The sequence below is a fragment of the Lactuca sativa genome, chromosome 5 (assembly GCF_002870075.4).
Source record: "Lactuca sativa cultivar Salinas chromosome 5, Lsat_Salinas_v11, whole genome shotgun sequence".
Taxonomy (NCBI): Eukaryota; Viridiplantae; Streptophyta; class Magnoliopsida; order Asterales; family Asteraceae; genus Lactuca; species Lactuca sativa.
In genome coordinates, this window is record NC_056627.2 from 199,396,028 (window position 1) to 199,410,940 (window position 14,913).

The 14,913-nt window shown below is 42.1% G+C and overlaps 1 protein-coding gene across 1 annotated transcript; it reads right to left on the reverse strand.

Annotated features, from left to right (window-relative positions):
* Positions 1 to 12,611: 12,611 nt before the first annotated feature.
* On the reverse strand, positions 12,612 to 13,172 carry LOC111880595 (L10-interacting MYB domain-containing protein-like). Its single transcript, XM_023877023.2, has 2 exons — positions 12,855 to 13,172; positions 12,612 to 12,779 (listed from the first exon to the last, which is right to left on the reverse strand). The coding sequence occupies exons 1-2, from the start codon at positions 13,170 to 13,172 to the stop codon at positions 12,612 to 12,614; spliced, it is 486 nt and encodes a 161-aa protein (XP_023732791.2).
* Between the last annotated feature and the right edge of the window lie 1,741 nt (positions 13,173 to 14,913).

A 14,913-nucleotide genomic window follows, 5' to 3' on the forward strand; every position in this document is an offset into this window, starting at 1 on the left:
TTTATATGTTTGGTCATTATTTTTTTTATCTGTACCGTCCCTATTATATGTTTTTGTTGCGCGTTTGATCTCTACCATACTTAAAAAGACTCAATGCCTATGTATATTTCCTTTTTCTTTTTATCTAATTTAATGCTTAATAATTATTTATTTATTAACGAAATTGGTATATAAAAGGTTGGGCCCACCCTATCATATTTTTTCCTAAGACTAACTCTAACCTTATCACTAAAAATTACATCATTTTTGTATAAAACTAGCACCAAAACTAGTTTTAACTCCAACAACACACTAAAAAATTACACTAAAACATATTTTAATATTATAAAATATAAATAATAATTATAAAAACTAAAAATCAAGTAAAATAATACCATTTAAAATGAAAAAGTGATTTGGTGTTATGAATAGTGGCCTCTATATATACTATATAAAGGTCAAATTTCTTCCCGCAAAAATAAAGGTCACTTTTAGTGGTTGATTGGAGCATTTTTGACCTCTATAAAACAAAAATAGAGGTCCATTGAAGATGGTCTAAGGTTACTTTCATCTTGTTCTCTATGTCTCCTTCCCCACTATCGCATAAAATTATGTTCCCCAACCATCGAACCCTAATATCAGAAGAAATCACCATCGGTGGAGTCTTTGACGATATTTGAAAGGAGCAAGTGTAACGTCTCGAGATTTCGCAGGTATTTCCAAACCCTCTTCTATCATTACTTTGTCAATTATAGTCCTTGGGTTTGAGAATAAAGAGTCAAGATAAGTTTAAGGGCCAAACTTGCAAATTTGGGCCAAAAGAGAGTACGTCGCGCGTGCTTAAGGATACGCTAAGCGTATTAAGGTCCGCCTTAGTACGCTGGGCATACACTTGAGTACGTTGGGCGTACTAATGGCTGGATGAAACCCTACTATTTAGGGTTTAGGGCCTATATAAGCAATATAATGAGCACCCACACCTCTTTTACCTCAGCCTCCACAGATCAAACTCGTCTCTCTCGAACCCTAGCCTCCCCTTTTGTGTGTTAAGCTTATTTGGTGTGTTCTTAAGTGCTTAAAGAGGAAAACCATTGCATCAAGAGTTGGAGGAAGAGATCAAGCTTGTAGATCTGAAGTTAGCTTGTGCTCAAGAAGCTCCAGAAGGAATAAAGATCCAAACTTTATGCATATATGCATAGATCTCATCATTTTAGTTTATTGGAAGCATTTCTTGTCCCAAAAGCCATAAAATGGTGCATGTTGTGATTTGGTCGAAAAAAGTTGTCCTTCCAGGCTCTTGAAGGGACATTGAATGATAAAAATAAGGTCCCATTTGTTGTATGTATCCCATGCAAGAGAAATAAGGTGTAACACCTGGTATGTTTTCGTCAGTATATGTATTTTTCTCTGGAACTCGACGAGTTGGAGGATCAACTCGTCGAGTAGGGACGTGGTTGAGACATTTTAAGTGACCGACTCGACGAGTCGGGAGACTGACTCGGCGAGTAGGTCCTGGTTAAGTGAAACCCTAAATCTGAGGGTTTGCACCCTATATAAACAACTTAACTCAGCCTCCCTTGTCCCTAACACTCTCTTGAAAGCTTCATATCGAACCCTAGTTGTTTGTGTGTGAGTTAAGGCCATTTTTGGTGTTCTTGTGTGGATTGTAAAGCTTGGAAGGAAGAAAGGAGCTTGGAAATCGAGTTGGGGCTTGTAGATCCAGAGATCTTACTTCATTTTCAGCAGCTTCTGTCTTGACTCACCTATGTGTTTATTCATCTTTAACTTGGGATCTCCATGGATTTCTAAGTCATTTTTCGGATTTGGAAGTGTTGAGTGAGTTTTTACTTCAGATCTGGGCCTTAGGAGGGGTCTCATGGCATAAAGGTGCCAACTTTAGGGCCATGAGAGCCCCATGCACATTGTAGGACACTTTATATGGATTTTTGAGCTAAAAACCCTATGCATGTGCATCAAGTTTGGAACTTTACGTATAAAATGGATATTAGGAGGCCAGATCTATGGTTTTGGTGTGTTAGACCTCATTTAAATCGACTTTATGGAATTGGTCAAGGTTGGACTCGGCGAGTTGTTCTTGGCACTCGATGAGTCGGTGACCATTGTGCACCAAACCCTTTCGTAGAATGGGTAAGTGTTAGGAAGGAACTCCCTTGTGGGTTTAGACGCGAAAAGGGACCTGGAAGCCATGGGACTCGGCGAGTGGTAAAAGCAAACTTGGCGAGTCCATAGCAATCTCCCAATCTTTGAAGATGGACTCGACGAGTTGTTCATACAACTCGGCGAGTCATAGACTGGACAAGTTCTTAAGTTGGAGATGAACTCGACGAGTTCAAGAAGGAACTCGGCGAGTCGGATGAAGATGGTCCCGATGTTTTGATTGAAGGAGAACCCGTCGATTTTTTGCTAGACTCGACGAGTGGAGCCGGGGTTTTGTGTGGAATTAGAGAAGCATGGACTCGATGAGTTGGTAGGCCAACTCGGCGAGTCAGGTCAACTGAATGTTGACTTTGACTGACCTTGTTTAGGGTTGTATGTGATGTGTGTTGACTTGAAGGCTTTCGTGTAGGGATCCAGGAGTCGTAGGGCGTCGACTTGTGCGCCGAGGATAGTTCAGACACTGCACGATATTGAGGTGAGTTACCTTCCAGTAGGGGTGGGTCTAAGGCCACAATGCCGGTCCACCAAAAAGGGGTATTTAGAAGATAATGGTCTTTGTGATAATTATCTTGGTCTGGTTATGTGTTGGTTATGAGGTTTATCTGGGTAGTATGTTATGTGTATGGTAGGGATTAGTTTCCCTGATAGTGGTCCTTAGGACCCAAGGGTAGGTTAGTACCTAGATATGCCTAACTGTATGCTTATATCTGTTGATTGTATGCTAGTAGTAGGGGGTGAAATAGTCCCCAGTTACCGGTTGAAAGATACCGATGTTGATTACCGGTTGAAAGATACCGATGATGGTTACCGGTTGAAAGATCCCGATGAAGGTTACCAGTTGAAAGATACCGATGAAGGTTACCGGTTGAAAGATGCCGACGATATTGTATGGTATGTGGTATGATGGGGGAACTCACTAAGCTTCGTGCTTACAGTTTACAGTTTTGGTTTCATATACCTCTTCGTCGAAAGGGAAGGAGCCGGCGGTGTAGCAGCGCATCACACACACACACACATGTTTCCGTAAGAAGGTTTTGGGACTGTACTCTGATTTTCAATACTTATGATGTTATGGTTTGAAATAAAACATTATGATTTTGTAATGGATGTTTTATTGACAATGTTTTGGTAAAATGTTTGTTAAATGCATTAATTCAAAAATGAAATTTTTGGCCTTGAAAATTGGTTCGTTACAAGTTGGTATCAGAGCCCTGGTTTGAGGGATTCGGACACACCCTCGGGGGTGTTCGGACTCAAACCGAGGGACTAAAAGATCTTTCAAGGAAAAATGGTTTTCTAAAGCCTAAACTGAGGAATTTTAAGAAAGACAAAGTGTGTGATGCGTGCGACCGACCGAGCTCAAGTAAGTTTTCCCCAAGATACCCATACTTGTTATGTTATGATTCAGAGAACTGCATGCTAGAATAGGACTAAGGATCTAGGAGGATGCCTTGTGTGTCTGATATATGATTCTGAGAATTGCATGCTAGTTAGGGCTAAGGATCTAGGAAGGATGCCTTATGTGCCTGTTGTATGAGTTGTATGCTAAGACTGTTTAGTCAGCAGTAGGATGGCTATGCCTGGTTTGGTTACTCGAGGCACGAATGTTGCTTGCTTTGTGCTATGGGGGTTCTAAACAGCTTCAACTAACTAAGGAGCGGATATGTAACCGTATCCGCAAACTAGTTAGGGGGAGGTGGTGGGGACTCCTAGTGCAGCTGATGGCGGAGAGTAGGTCGGAGAGTGCCCTAGGGAAGCCTAGGATGAGGTCAGCGGAAAGGGTATCGGTAAAAGGGACTTGGTGAAGTCGATGCAATTCTTAAGGAAACTACGGATAGATGTGGAAGGTAGTATGGGCCCGTACTACTAAAAGCAGAGGATCCGTACTCGAACCGAGGAGGGCCTAGATGGAACTGGGAAACTTGGAAAGTGTGTGTGACCTCCAGGAAGTATATGTGACCCTAAAATTCGTATGTTATTGTTTCAGAATGGTTGTCACGCGACATGGAGCAGGAGGTTCAGGATCCGGGTCAGGATCAGGCTCGGGGGCAGGATCCGAGCATGTGGATGATGGGTTACGCGAGTTTATCGCGTCCGAGATCACGAGGGGTATCCTTGATGCGATGTCAGTTATCTTCGGGTCGATTAAGGAGGGGATCATTGAGCTGATGGAGGATCGCGTTAGGGCGTTCCGGAGTGACATGGCAACCAGCCAGTCAGGACCACGCACACTGTCCTTTAAGGAATTCAGAGGGAGTGGTGCGCCAGATTTCCACGGGGCGAAGGACCTCATTGCTGCCAGACGATGGATTGCAGACATTGAGTCTGAAAAGCTGACCAGCTTCTGCCCCGAGAGGTCGAAGGTACGATTTGCAGCAGGGTGTTTGAGGGACCGGGCTAGGGACTGGTGGGAGTCGGTTGGTGACTCTCTGGGAGCCTCAGCTATTGAGGCTATGACATGGTCGGATTTTGTGACCCGGTTCAGAGCAGAGTTTGTGCTAGCTGTAGAGATTCAGCAACTGGCCAGGGAATTCTTGGATATGAGACAGACTACGGAGACTGTGGCAGAGATCTCTGCCAATTTCCGGGAGAGGGCTTTGTTGGTGCCCCAGTATGTGGGTGATGAGGACATGAAGAGGACCTGCTACCATGACATACTACGAGCTGATATCCGAGAGCATGTCAGTTTTTCAGCTTGCCCTACCCACCCTGGATTCCATGATTGCCAGGGCTAGGGAAAAGGAGATTGATCTGGAGCACATCCGGAAGAGGAAGGAATAGGAGGGGCAGACGGTGGGGGCTTCGAAGAAGAATCCCAAGGGTTCCGATGGTAGGCCGAAAGGCCAGTCAGGGCGGGACCGCTGTGGAAAATGCGGTCAGTCACACGAGGGAGCTTGTCGCACTGGGCTGGGTTCAGGCTGCTATAAGTGCGGCAAGGTTGGGCATTTTGGCAGGGATTGTACTGCCCCTACTCTGGCGATACAGATGTCAGACCTGATTTTCTTTCATTGCAATCAGAAGGGCCATAAAAAGGCCAATTGCCCTAGATTCGCAGCAGCAGTGGCGCCGACTCCAGCGACAGGACGGGTTGTGGATGGCCGGAAGGTCAAGATGGAGGCTCCAGTGGTTCGAAGCCGAGCATTTCAGCTGACAACCGAGGAGGCACGCGCTGCATCTGATGTGGTGACGGGTATGATTTCTTATCCTTATGCTTTTATAGTATGTCGCTGTGATTTTGATATATCATGTGCCTTGTTTAGGATCGTTCCATGTGAACGGAATCCCAGTTTAGGTGTTGTTTGAATCGGGTGCCACCCGATCATTTGTCTCTCTTGCGCTTAGCAAGAAGTTTCCAGAGTCTTCTGGCATGTTGGATTGCCCTCTAGAGGTCGAGATTGCGGACGAACGGTCGGTACGAGCATCGGAGGTCTATCAGGACTGTGTTTTGAGGCTGTTCGAGGAGCGTTACCTGGTAGACCTGGTTCCTATTCCGTTGAGGGGGAACAAGGTGATTATAGGCATGGATTGGTTAAGCCCCAATGGGGCAGTGATAAATTGCACGCATCAGCTGGTACGGATCAGAACCCCAAGTGGGAGAGAGTTGGTAGTTCGGGGCGAGAGGCCGCAGCAAGGACCAACGGTATGTTCAACAGCGAGAGCTAGGAGTTACCTTCAGCAGGGTTGCGCAGGATATGTCGCGTATGTTATGGACACCCGGGAGGCGGGTAAGGTGAAGATGGTCGATGTGCCCGTGGTGCGTGAGTTTACGGACGTATTCCCCGAGGAGTTGCTTGGGATACCTCCGGAGAGGCAGGTGGAATTCAGGATCGACCTAGTCCCCGGTGCGGCTCCGATAGCCAAGGCACCGTATCGGATGATTCCTCCTGAGATGCAGGAGTTGTCTATACAGCTGTAGGATCTGTTAGACAAAGGATTCATTAAACCAAGTAGTTCTCCTTGGGGAGCCCCGATTCTGTTTGTGAAGAAGAAAGACGGGTCACATCGGATGTGTATAGATTATCGGGAACTGAACAAGGTAACGGTGAAGAACCGTTACCCACTACCGAGGATTGATGACCTCTTTGACCAGCTTCAGGAAGCATCTTGGTTTTTCAAGATTGATCTGCGTTCAGGATACCATCTGATGAGGGTCAGAGAGGAGGATGTGCAGAAGACTGCGTTTCGGACGCGCTATGGCCACTACGAGTTTATAGTGATACCTTTCGGGCTCACCAATGCTCCTGTCACGTTCATGGACCTCATGAACTGCGTGTGTAGACCGATGTTAGACCGGTCTATGATAGTGTTTATTGATGACATCTTGGTTTACTCCAAGACGCAGGAGGAGCACGAGGAGTATCTGTGGGAGGTTCTGGAGACTTTGAGGAGGGAGAACTTGTATGCTAAGTTCTCCAAGTGTGAGTTCTGGTTGTGCGAGGTGCAATTCCTTGGGCACCTCGTCAACCAGGACGGGATTTCATTGGACCCGGACAAAGTGGAGGCCGTGATGAGATGGCAAGTTCCAAAGGCTCCATTTGAGATTCGGAGTTTCCTACGATTAGCCGGCTACTATCGAAGATTCATCCAAGATTTCTCCAAGATAGTCGTACCCTCAACCAGGCTAACGAGGAAAGTCGTGGTCTTTCGTTGGGGGCCTAAGCAACAGGCCGCATTCGAGACTCTGAGACAGAGATTGTGCGAGGCGCCAATCTTAGCCCTGCCAGAGGGCATGCAGGATTTTTTTGTGTATTGTGATGCGTCCATCTCGGGTTTGGGCACAGTTCTGATGCAGAGAGGGCATGCCTTCGCCTACGCGTCGAGGCATGTCACACCCCCAAACCAGAATGGCGGAATCGTTCGAGGGCGGATGACTTCATATAGTATCGAGACAGTTGAATACATAGTAAAGAAATCAAACACAACCAACATATATATAATTGAAAAAGTTACATCATTTGTAGGTATTACATGTTCCAAAATATCAATTACAATATGTTGTCAAAATGAAAATAAACTAATGCCGCAACGTCCCTTCTTCAAAAGCAGTAGTTTACCTGTATTACTGAATCCCTGAGAAATACAAGTAGTTTTGAAAGAGTAGGTCAGCATTTAAGCTGGTGAGTTCATAAGTATTTAGTGGCAATGTTTGGATAAAATCAAATGAAATTTGTTTGTAGATGTTCGAAAAACTCCTAGAAAATCCAATATTTCCTACTAGTATAAAAGTAGTCTTCCCCAAAGACTCGACTGTTTTGAAGGTTTGCCTTTAGAAATCCAATATCCATTCATAAGTGTGTGGTAGTTTAAAAGTTCCAAAACTGAAATGCAATCGTGTTTTTCATGCCTAAAGTAGTAGATTTGTGTAAGTATAAAATCACTAAGGCATTTGATAACCCTATAAATCAATAAGTTCTTAATAATCCATGTGAGTTTTATAACCATACTAATGACCCAGACTGCCTGTAACAACGTTCTTCAGGTGTTGAAATGTTATGACGTTTGTCACCTCAGGCCTGACGGCCTAGCTGTAGCTAACAGCTTAGCTGCGGGATTTTCAATCCCGTATAGATCTATACACAAGTATCATGCTCCCCCTACAAGGGATTATGGTATATAATACAGGACTTAAAATGCATACTCGAAAGTACGTGAAATGTGTCACAAAACTTAGTATAAAATAGATTTACGTATGAAAATGTCCATTTGTTCTTGTATATGAAAGTATCTCTTTGATATAGTGTTTCTAGTATGTAAATGTTCATGATTTCCTCGTAAAATATACCTATTATAGCTATTCAAAGTGTGTGTTTCGTTCGTATAGTAAATCCTAGTGTAATGCTCGTTTGTTATGCAAAGTATAACATTTAAAGTGGTATAAATGATCACATATACTTAAAGTACAAATAAGGGTTTGATTCGCATATATATATATATATATATATATATATATATATATATATATATATATATACATGTTTTATTTCCAAAAGACAAGATGTTATCGTGAATATATATTGCATACAAAAGTTCCCATGTAGTAGTTATGAATCACATATGATTCACTTGATAGAAAAGAGTATATAGTAAAGCTTTCTGTTACACACGATAATAACCGTGTGTTACACACTACAATACTATAATATTTATCCCATTACATTCACTTCGTGAATATTCACACGATGCACGGTAATGTAAAAACTATATTTTTGGTTAATGATAATCGGATTTGGGAAAATACACACTCTTACAAGAGACAAACACATAGATACTAGATGCCTTGGTAGAAGGCTACTTTTAGTAGGAAACATAGAGTTTTCTAGGAGAGTTCAAACAAATTCAAAACTTATACATTACAAAACATATTAAAAACATCTTACTAATGCTTTCATCCAAACGCAGACACTAATATACTTATGATCTCACTAGCTTTGAAGCTGATAAACTCTTTTAAAATAACTTGTATTCTCAGGTCACCAGTAGACAGGTACAGGTGCCATGTTTTGAGAAGTTGGAGCTCGTTCAAGACTCCTCTTTTATTTTGATGTACTTTTTGGTGTCTATATAACTTGACAGAACACACTTGTATGAAATTATATTATTAATGCAATGGATGATGTTGTTGCTTGTTTAGTACTTTGCATTGTTGTGATACTATACATGACGTCCTCCACCCCCGAACGATTCCGCCGTTCAGGTTTTGGGGTGTGACAAAGATGCAGCCGTTGGATATTCCGCTGTGGAAATGGGAAGACATCACGATGGATTTTATCACAAAGCTTCCCAGGACCGCACGGGGAACGGATTCGATCTGGGTCATCGTCGTTCGATTGACCAAGAGTGCCCATTTTATCCCGATTCAGGAGAGTATTTCAGCTGAAAAGTTGGCCGACATTTATATCAGGGAGGTGGTGGCACGGCACGGGGTGCCAGTATCGGTGATTTCAGACAGGGACGTCCGGTTTACTTCTAGGTTCTGGAAGAAGTTCCATGACGAGATGGGAACTCGTCTGCATTTTAGCACCGCTTTTCACCCACAAACAGATGGACAGAGTGAGCGGACCATCCGAACCTTGGAGGATATGTTGTGGGCGTGTGTCTTAGACTTCGGAGGTAGTTGGGATACTTACTTTCCTTTGGCTGAGTTCTCGTACAACAACAACTATCACGTGAGTATTGACCGTCCTCCTTTCGAGATGTTGTACAGGAGGAAGTGCAGGACCCCTATATGTTGGGGTGAGGTTGGTCAGAGGGTTATGGGGAGTACCGAAGTGGTACTCAAGACTGCGGAGAGGATCCAGCAGGTTCGGAGCAGGCTTCAGACTGCTCAGAGTTGGCAGAAAATTTATGCCGACATGCGCCGATCAGACTTGGAATTCCAGGTCGGGGATATGGTTCTCCTAAAGGTGTCACCTTGGAAGGGCGTCATCCGATTCAGGAAGCGGGGCAAGCTGGGCCCCAGGTATATCGGACCTTTCAGGGTTACAGCCCGGGTGGGCAAGGTTGCGTATAGGCTGGATCTGCCAGCCGAACTCAATCAGATTCATAGCACTTTTCACGTCTCCCAGTTATAGAAATGTTTGGTGGACGAATCAGAGGTGGTACCCTTGGAGAATATTCAGGTTGACGACAACCTGAACTACATCAAGAGACCGGTGGCGATTCTTGACAGGAAGTCAAAGGATCTGCGGAACAAGAGGGTGGATCTGGTAAAGGTTCAGTGGCAGCATCAAAAGGGCTCGGAATGGACCTGGGAGCCAGAGGACGAGATGAGGGAGCATTACCCAGAGCTCTTTCAGGATCGAGCGGCAGACTTCGAGGACGGAGTCTAAAATAAGTGGGGGGAGATTTGTAACACCTGGTATGTTTTCGTCAGTATATGTATTTTTCTCTGGGACTCGACGAGTTGGAGGATCAACTCGTCGAGTAGGGACGTGGCTGTGAACATTTTAAGTGATCGACTCAGCGAGTAGATCATGGTTAAGTGAAACCCTAAATCTGAGGGTTTGCACCCTATATAAACAACTTAACTCAGCCTCCCTTGTCCCTAACACTCTCTTGAAAGCTTCATATCGAACCCTAGCTGTTTGTGTGTGAGTTAAGGCCATTTTTGGTGTTCTTGTGTGGATTGTAAAGCTTGGAAGGAAGAAAGGAGCTTAGAAATCGAGTTGAGGCTTGTAGATCCAGAGATCTTACTTCATTTTCAGCAGCTTCAAGGTATAATGCCCCTGTCTTGACTCGCCTATGTGTTTATTCATCTTTAACTTGGGATCTCCATGGATTTCTAAGGGGTCGTTTGATAGTTGCTGACTGGGTTAGAGCTGACTGGGTTAGAAATGCTGACTGAGTCCATATCTGACTGAGTTTATGCTGTTTAATTATTTATGTGAATGGTTGTGCTGAATGAAAAAATGACCATATTACCCTTGTGTTGTCTCTTGTGCTGGATAAAAAAATTATAAAACCACAAATTATCATATAAAATCCAAATCCAACATACATCAATTAAAATCCAAATACAAAGTGTAATACAAAATCCAAATACAAATTGCCATACATAATAAAAAAAAGTACACTATTTAACGTGAACCATTTAAAAGTAACTGATTAGCAATCTGGTCACGCAAAATAGTCATATAGTTAACGGCTTTTGAACCCCATTCTATGCCTTCTATGTTTTGACCCTCATTTCCTCCACCACCCACATTATGAGTAACCATAGTGTTTTCTTCAAAGTTCGTAAATAATTCATCTTCAATATCGTATTTCCTTATAAAATTATGAACCGCAACACAAGCAATGACTATGTCTCTTTGCACTGGAAAAGGATAAGGAGCCATTTGTTTTAAAATTGGAAATATCGCCTTCAATACACCATAAGCACATTCAATGTAATTTCTAAGTTGTGCATGAGCATGATTGAACATTTCTTCCTTAGTCAAAGCTCTGTTTCTTCGAAAATCGGCTAACCAATACCTAGTATTGCGGTAGGGAGCCATAAATCCATGGGTGTTGGTGTATGCGACATCACAAAGGTAATATTTATCTGTAGATGTATGACAAATTTATCATATAAATAATATAGATAATAAAACGTATATTAAAGTTACAAACCTAGTGGAGGGAATGGAAATCCGGAAGTTGGGTTAAATGCAACTTCTTTCAAAACTTTAGAATCATGTGCTATGCCCTCCCACCCAGCCCATACAAAGATGAATATCATATCAAAATTACAAATTCCAATTACATTTTGATAACATTCACCTTTTCCTCTTCCCCTGTAACGAGTTTGTTGATCAACAGGCACAACTGCATGTACAAGTGTTCCATCTAGTGCACATATTGCTCTGGGAAATATCTGCATTAGCCGTCTATGTCGTTCTGAGGTATTTCTTGTTGAATTAGACGAGGTTGGTACTATAATTTCTCGTGCAAAACACATCATTGCACGTAAGACCTCATGAAAACATTGATGAATCGTTTGTGTGGAGTGATGAAATCTTTCTTTAATGGCTCGAAAACGTTCATTATGTCCTATAACATGTAAAAACATAGCCATCTTCTCTTCAACACTTATCGTCCTACTAGATTGCAACCAATTTCTTTGTGTAAAGTGATTGCATAGTAGTACAAATGCATCTTGTGTCATATCGTAACATTGTATAGGACATCCGTGTATCAAATCTTGCGTATACACATATCCCTTTGCTACCCGTTCTCTAGCTCTTATTCTTTTAATTATTCTTTGCCTTTGTCGGACCAACATCAACCAATACCACGAGAATATAATAAAATATAAAAAGTCACCTTCTTTATCCATGTGTCCTGTTATATGTCAAATACAAATTACATTTTAATCAATAACATAACAATCCATGACATAACAAACCGTAACATGTAAATACGAAAAACATAACAATCCATATAACATAACCGCACCTAAGAAAAACAATCCATAACATAACTAAACCATAGAATACTAATGTCTAACAATAAACCATAACATACTAAAGTCAAACAATGAACCATAACATACTAAATTCAAACATAACATGTAAATACTAAAGTCAACCAACTAATCCAAACTTTTTTCCCGCATTTGTTACCCACGACTCACAAGTTGACAAGTTAAGGCGCAACCAAATTTTCCTATTACCAGCACTTTCAGCAAATAACATAAGAGCAATGGTGTATTTCGGATCATATTCTCCCCACTCCAAGCTTGTCAACTTCGCCATACAAGCATCCATCTCCTTGTCAAGATTATTTGCTTCGGTGAATGCTTGTGTAGCCTTGATAATCTCTTTTCCAACTTCTTTCAACTCATCATCAAGTGTGGTTTTTTTAGGACCATTTCGTTTGCCTCCCTTGTTTTTTGTCCGCCCAAATGATTCCTCACTAGTAGGTTGAGGTACTGTTGAGCTTGGGGTATCTGCATGAGGTGTTGGCTCATCCATCTATGTATCCTCGAAATCATGTGTACTGAAGGTTTCATTGGGATGAGGTAATGTCGAAGATGGCCCCCAACCGTGAACACCGGTCGAGGTTTCCCCATCAAATAGTTGGGTACAAAGTTCAGGGCAAGGGAGGGGTGCATTTCTCAGCTTATCAACATACTTGTTCAACTGTTTGACAAATTTAATAAATATTATTAAAGTAGTAAAAAAATAATCTACTTTAAAAAATATGTATATATGTACCTTCGCTTCCACTTCCCATTCTTCATTAGTCATGTTAAAAGAATTCGTTACGGGATTATAAATATTTCGTGTTTTGTTTTTAAGTTTTAACCACACTGCATACTTTGCTTTTAAATAGTCGTATCGGTTTTTCATTTGTTTTTTGTCGACAATAAAATTATGATCTGTTTTCAATTTCTCCGCGACCACAGCCCATAAGCTTGCTTTTAGTCCACTACCCTCCCGGCCATTGCTTGTTAATTCTTGTATACATGCTTCCAAAAACGTTTTGTCCACCAATTCCGACTTCCAACTAACCATAATTCTTTTATCTGTCATGTCTATTGTAAAAAGAAAAAAAAACTAATCATCCACATAACACACATTTACAAATAGCTAACACTATTTGCTTGATGTCAATAAGATAAAACATATATTTTTTTGTTTAACCTAAAGATAATACAACTTGAAGACAAGACTTGGGAGATATCATATACACACAGACACAGTACATAACTTGAAGACAAGATCCCATATATCAGTTTGGTAATGCATATATACCTATGTAACAAATTCTAAACATTGTCTTGAGCATTTTGATGTTACACACATATGCACATAAACATAACATATACATACAGTACACAATTCATTCGATTTAACAACTATATAAGGGTCTGTGATTTCACACATTAGTTCATACATATTTCATACACAAATATTTATTCCTTCATATAGATTAAATCAGATTTCATAAACAAAAACAAATTATGAATTGATTTCATGCTAACCCTTCGTTCTAATTGAATCCAAGAATAATGAAAGAAGTAATTTCAAACTTTGATTTCAAAATGAAATCATCAATTTGACAGTAAACATGAAGGGTTTTGTGATTTCAGAAAAAAAAAACGAAGAGGAAGAGGAAGAACGAGCGGCAATTTGTATTAAGGAGCAGGAGAAGAAATTGCATCGGTCAGGAAGGGTGTTATAATTTCAGGAAGGGTGTTGTGATTTCAGATAAAATAAAGCAAAAACAAAACACGCAGTTACCTGTGTCGTCTCCGGAGAAGTCGTCGTAGCGTCGTCGCCGGAGAAGAGGGGTTGCGTCGTCGCCGGAGAAGATGGGGAGGGAGGCGATCAGCAGGTCTTGGTGATGGAGAAGGAGAAGACGGGAGAAGCTGATGTCTCGGTTATTAGCGATAGTGAAGGAGGCGAGTGAGGGCAAAGGGCAAAAAAGAAAACGCGTAGCTAATTTCCAGTCAGGAGAGTTTTTTTGGCTTACCGGGTAAGAGTAATGGGCTGACCGAGTAAGCTTTATTTTGTATTTATCAAACATCCGACTGCTGACCGAGTCAGCAGTCAGCACTGACTGGACCCGGTCAGCTTAAATCAAACAGCCCCTAAGTCATTTTTCGGATTTGAAAGTGTTGAGTGAGTTTTGACTTCAGATCTGGGCCTTAAGAGGGGTCTCATGGCATAAAGGTGCCGACTTTAGGGCCATGAGAGCCCCATGCACATTGTAGGACACTTTATATGGATTTTTGAGCTAAAAACCCTATGCATGTGCATCAAGTTTGGAACTTTACGTATAAAATGGACATTAGGAGGCCAGATCTATGGTTTTGGTGTGTTAGACCTCATTTAAATCGACTGTATGGAATTGGTCAAGGTTGGACTCGGCGAGTTGTTCTTGGCACTCGACGAGTCGGTGACCATTGTGCACCAAACCCTTTCGGAGAATGGGTAAGTGTTAGGAAGGAAGTCCCTTGTGGGTTTAGACGCGAAAAGGGACCTGGAAGCCATGGGACTCGACAAGTGGTAAGAGCAGACTTGGCGAGTCCATAGCAATCTCCCAATCTTTGAAGATGGACTCGACGAGTTGTTCATACAACTCGGCAAGTCATAGACTGGACAAGTTCTTAAGTTGGAGATGAACTAGACGAGTTCAAGAAGGAACTCGACGAGTCGGATGAAGATGGTCCCGATGTTATGATTGAAGGAGAACCCGTCGAGTTTTTGCTAGACTCGACGAGTGGAGCCGGGGTTTTGTGTGGAATTAGAGAAGCATGGACTCGACGAG

What these genes read in the sequence shown, in the direction of transcription:
- LOC111880595 (XM_023877023.2), bottom strand. Translation starts at nt 13,172, where the DNA reads ATGACAGATAAAAGAATTATGGTTAGTTGGAAGTCGGAATTGGTGGAC. An exon ending in AATGGGAAGTGGAAGCGAAG is followed by an intron (nt 12,780 to 12,854) that starts GTACATATATAC and finishes TTTGTCAAACAG; the next exon opens with TTGAACAAGTATGTTGATAA.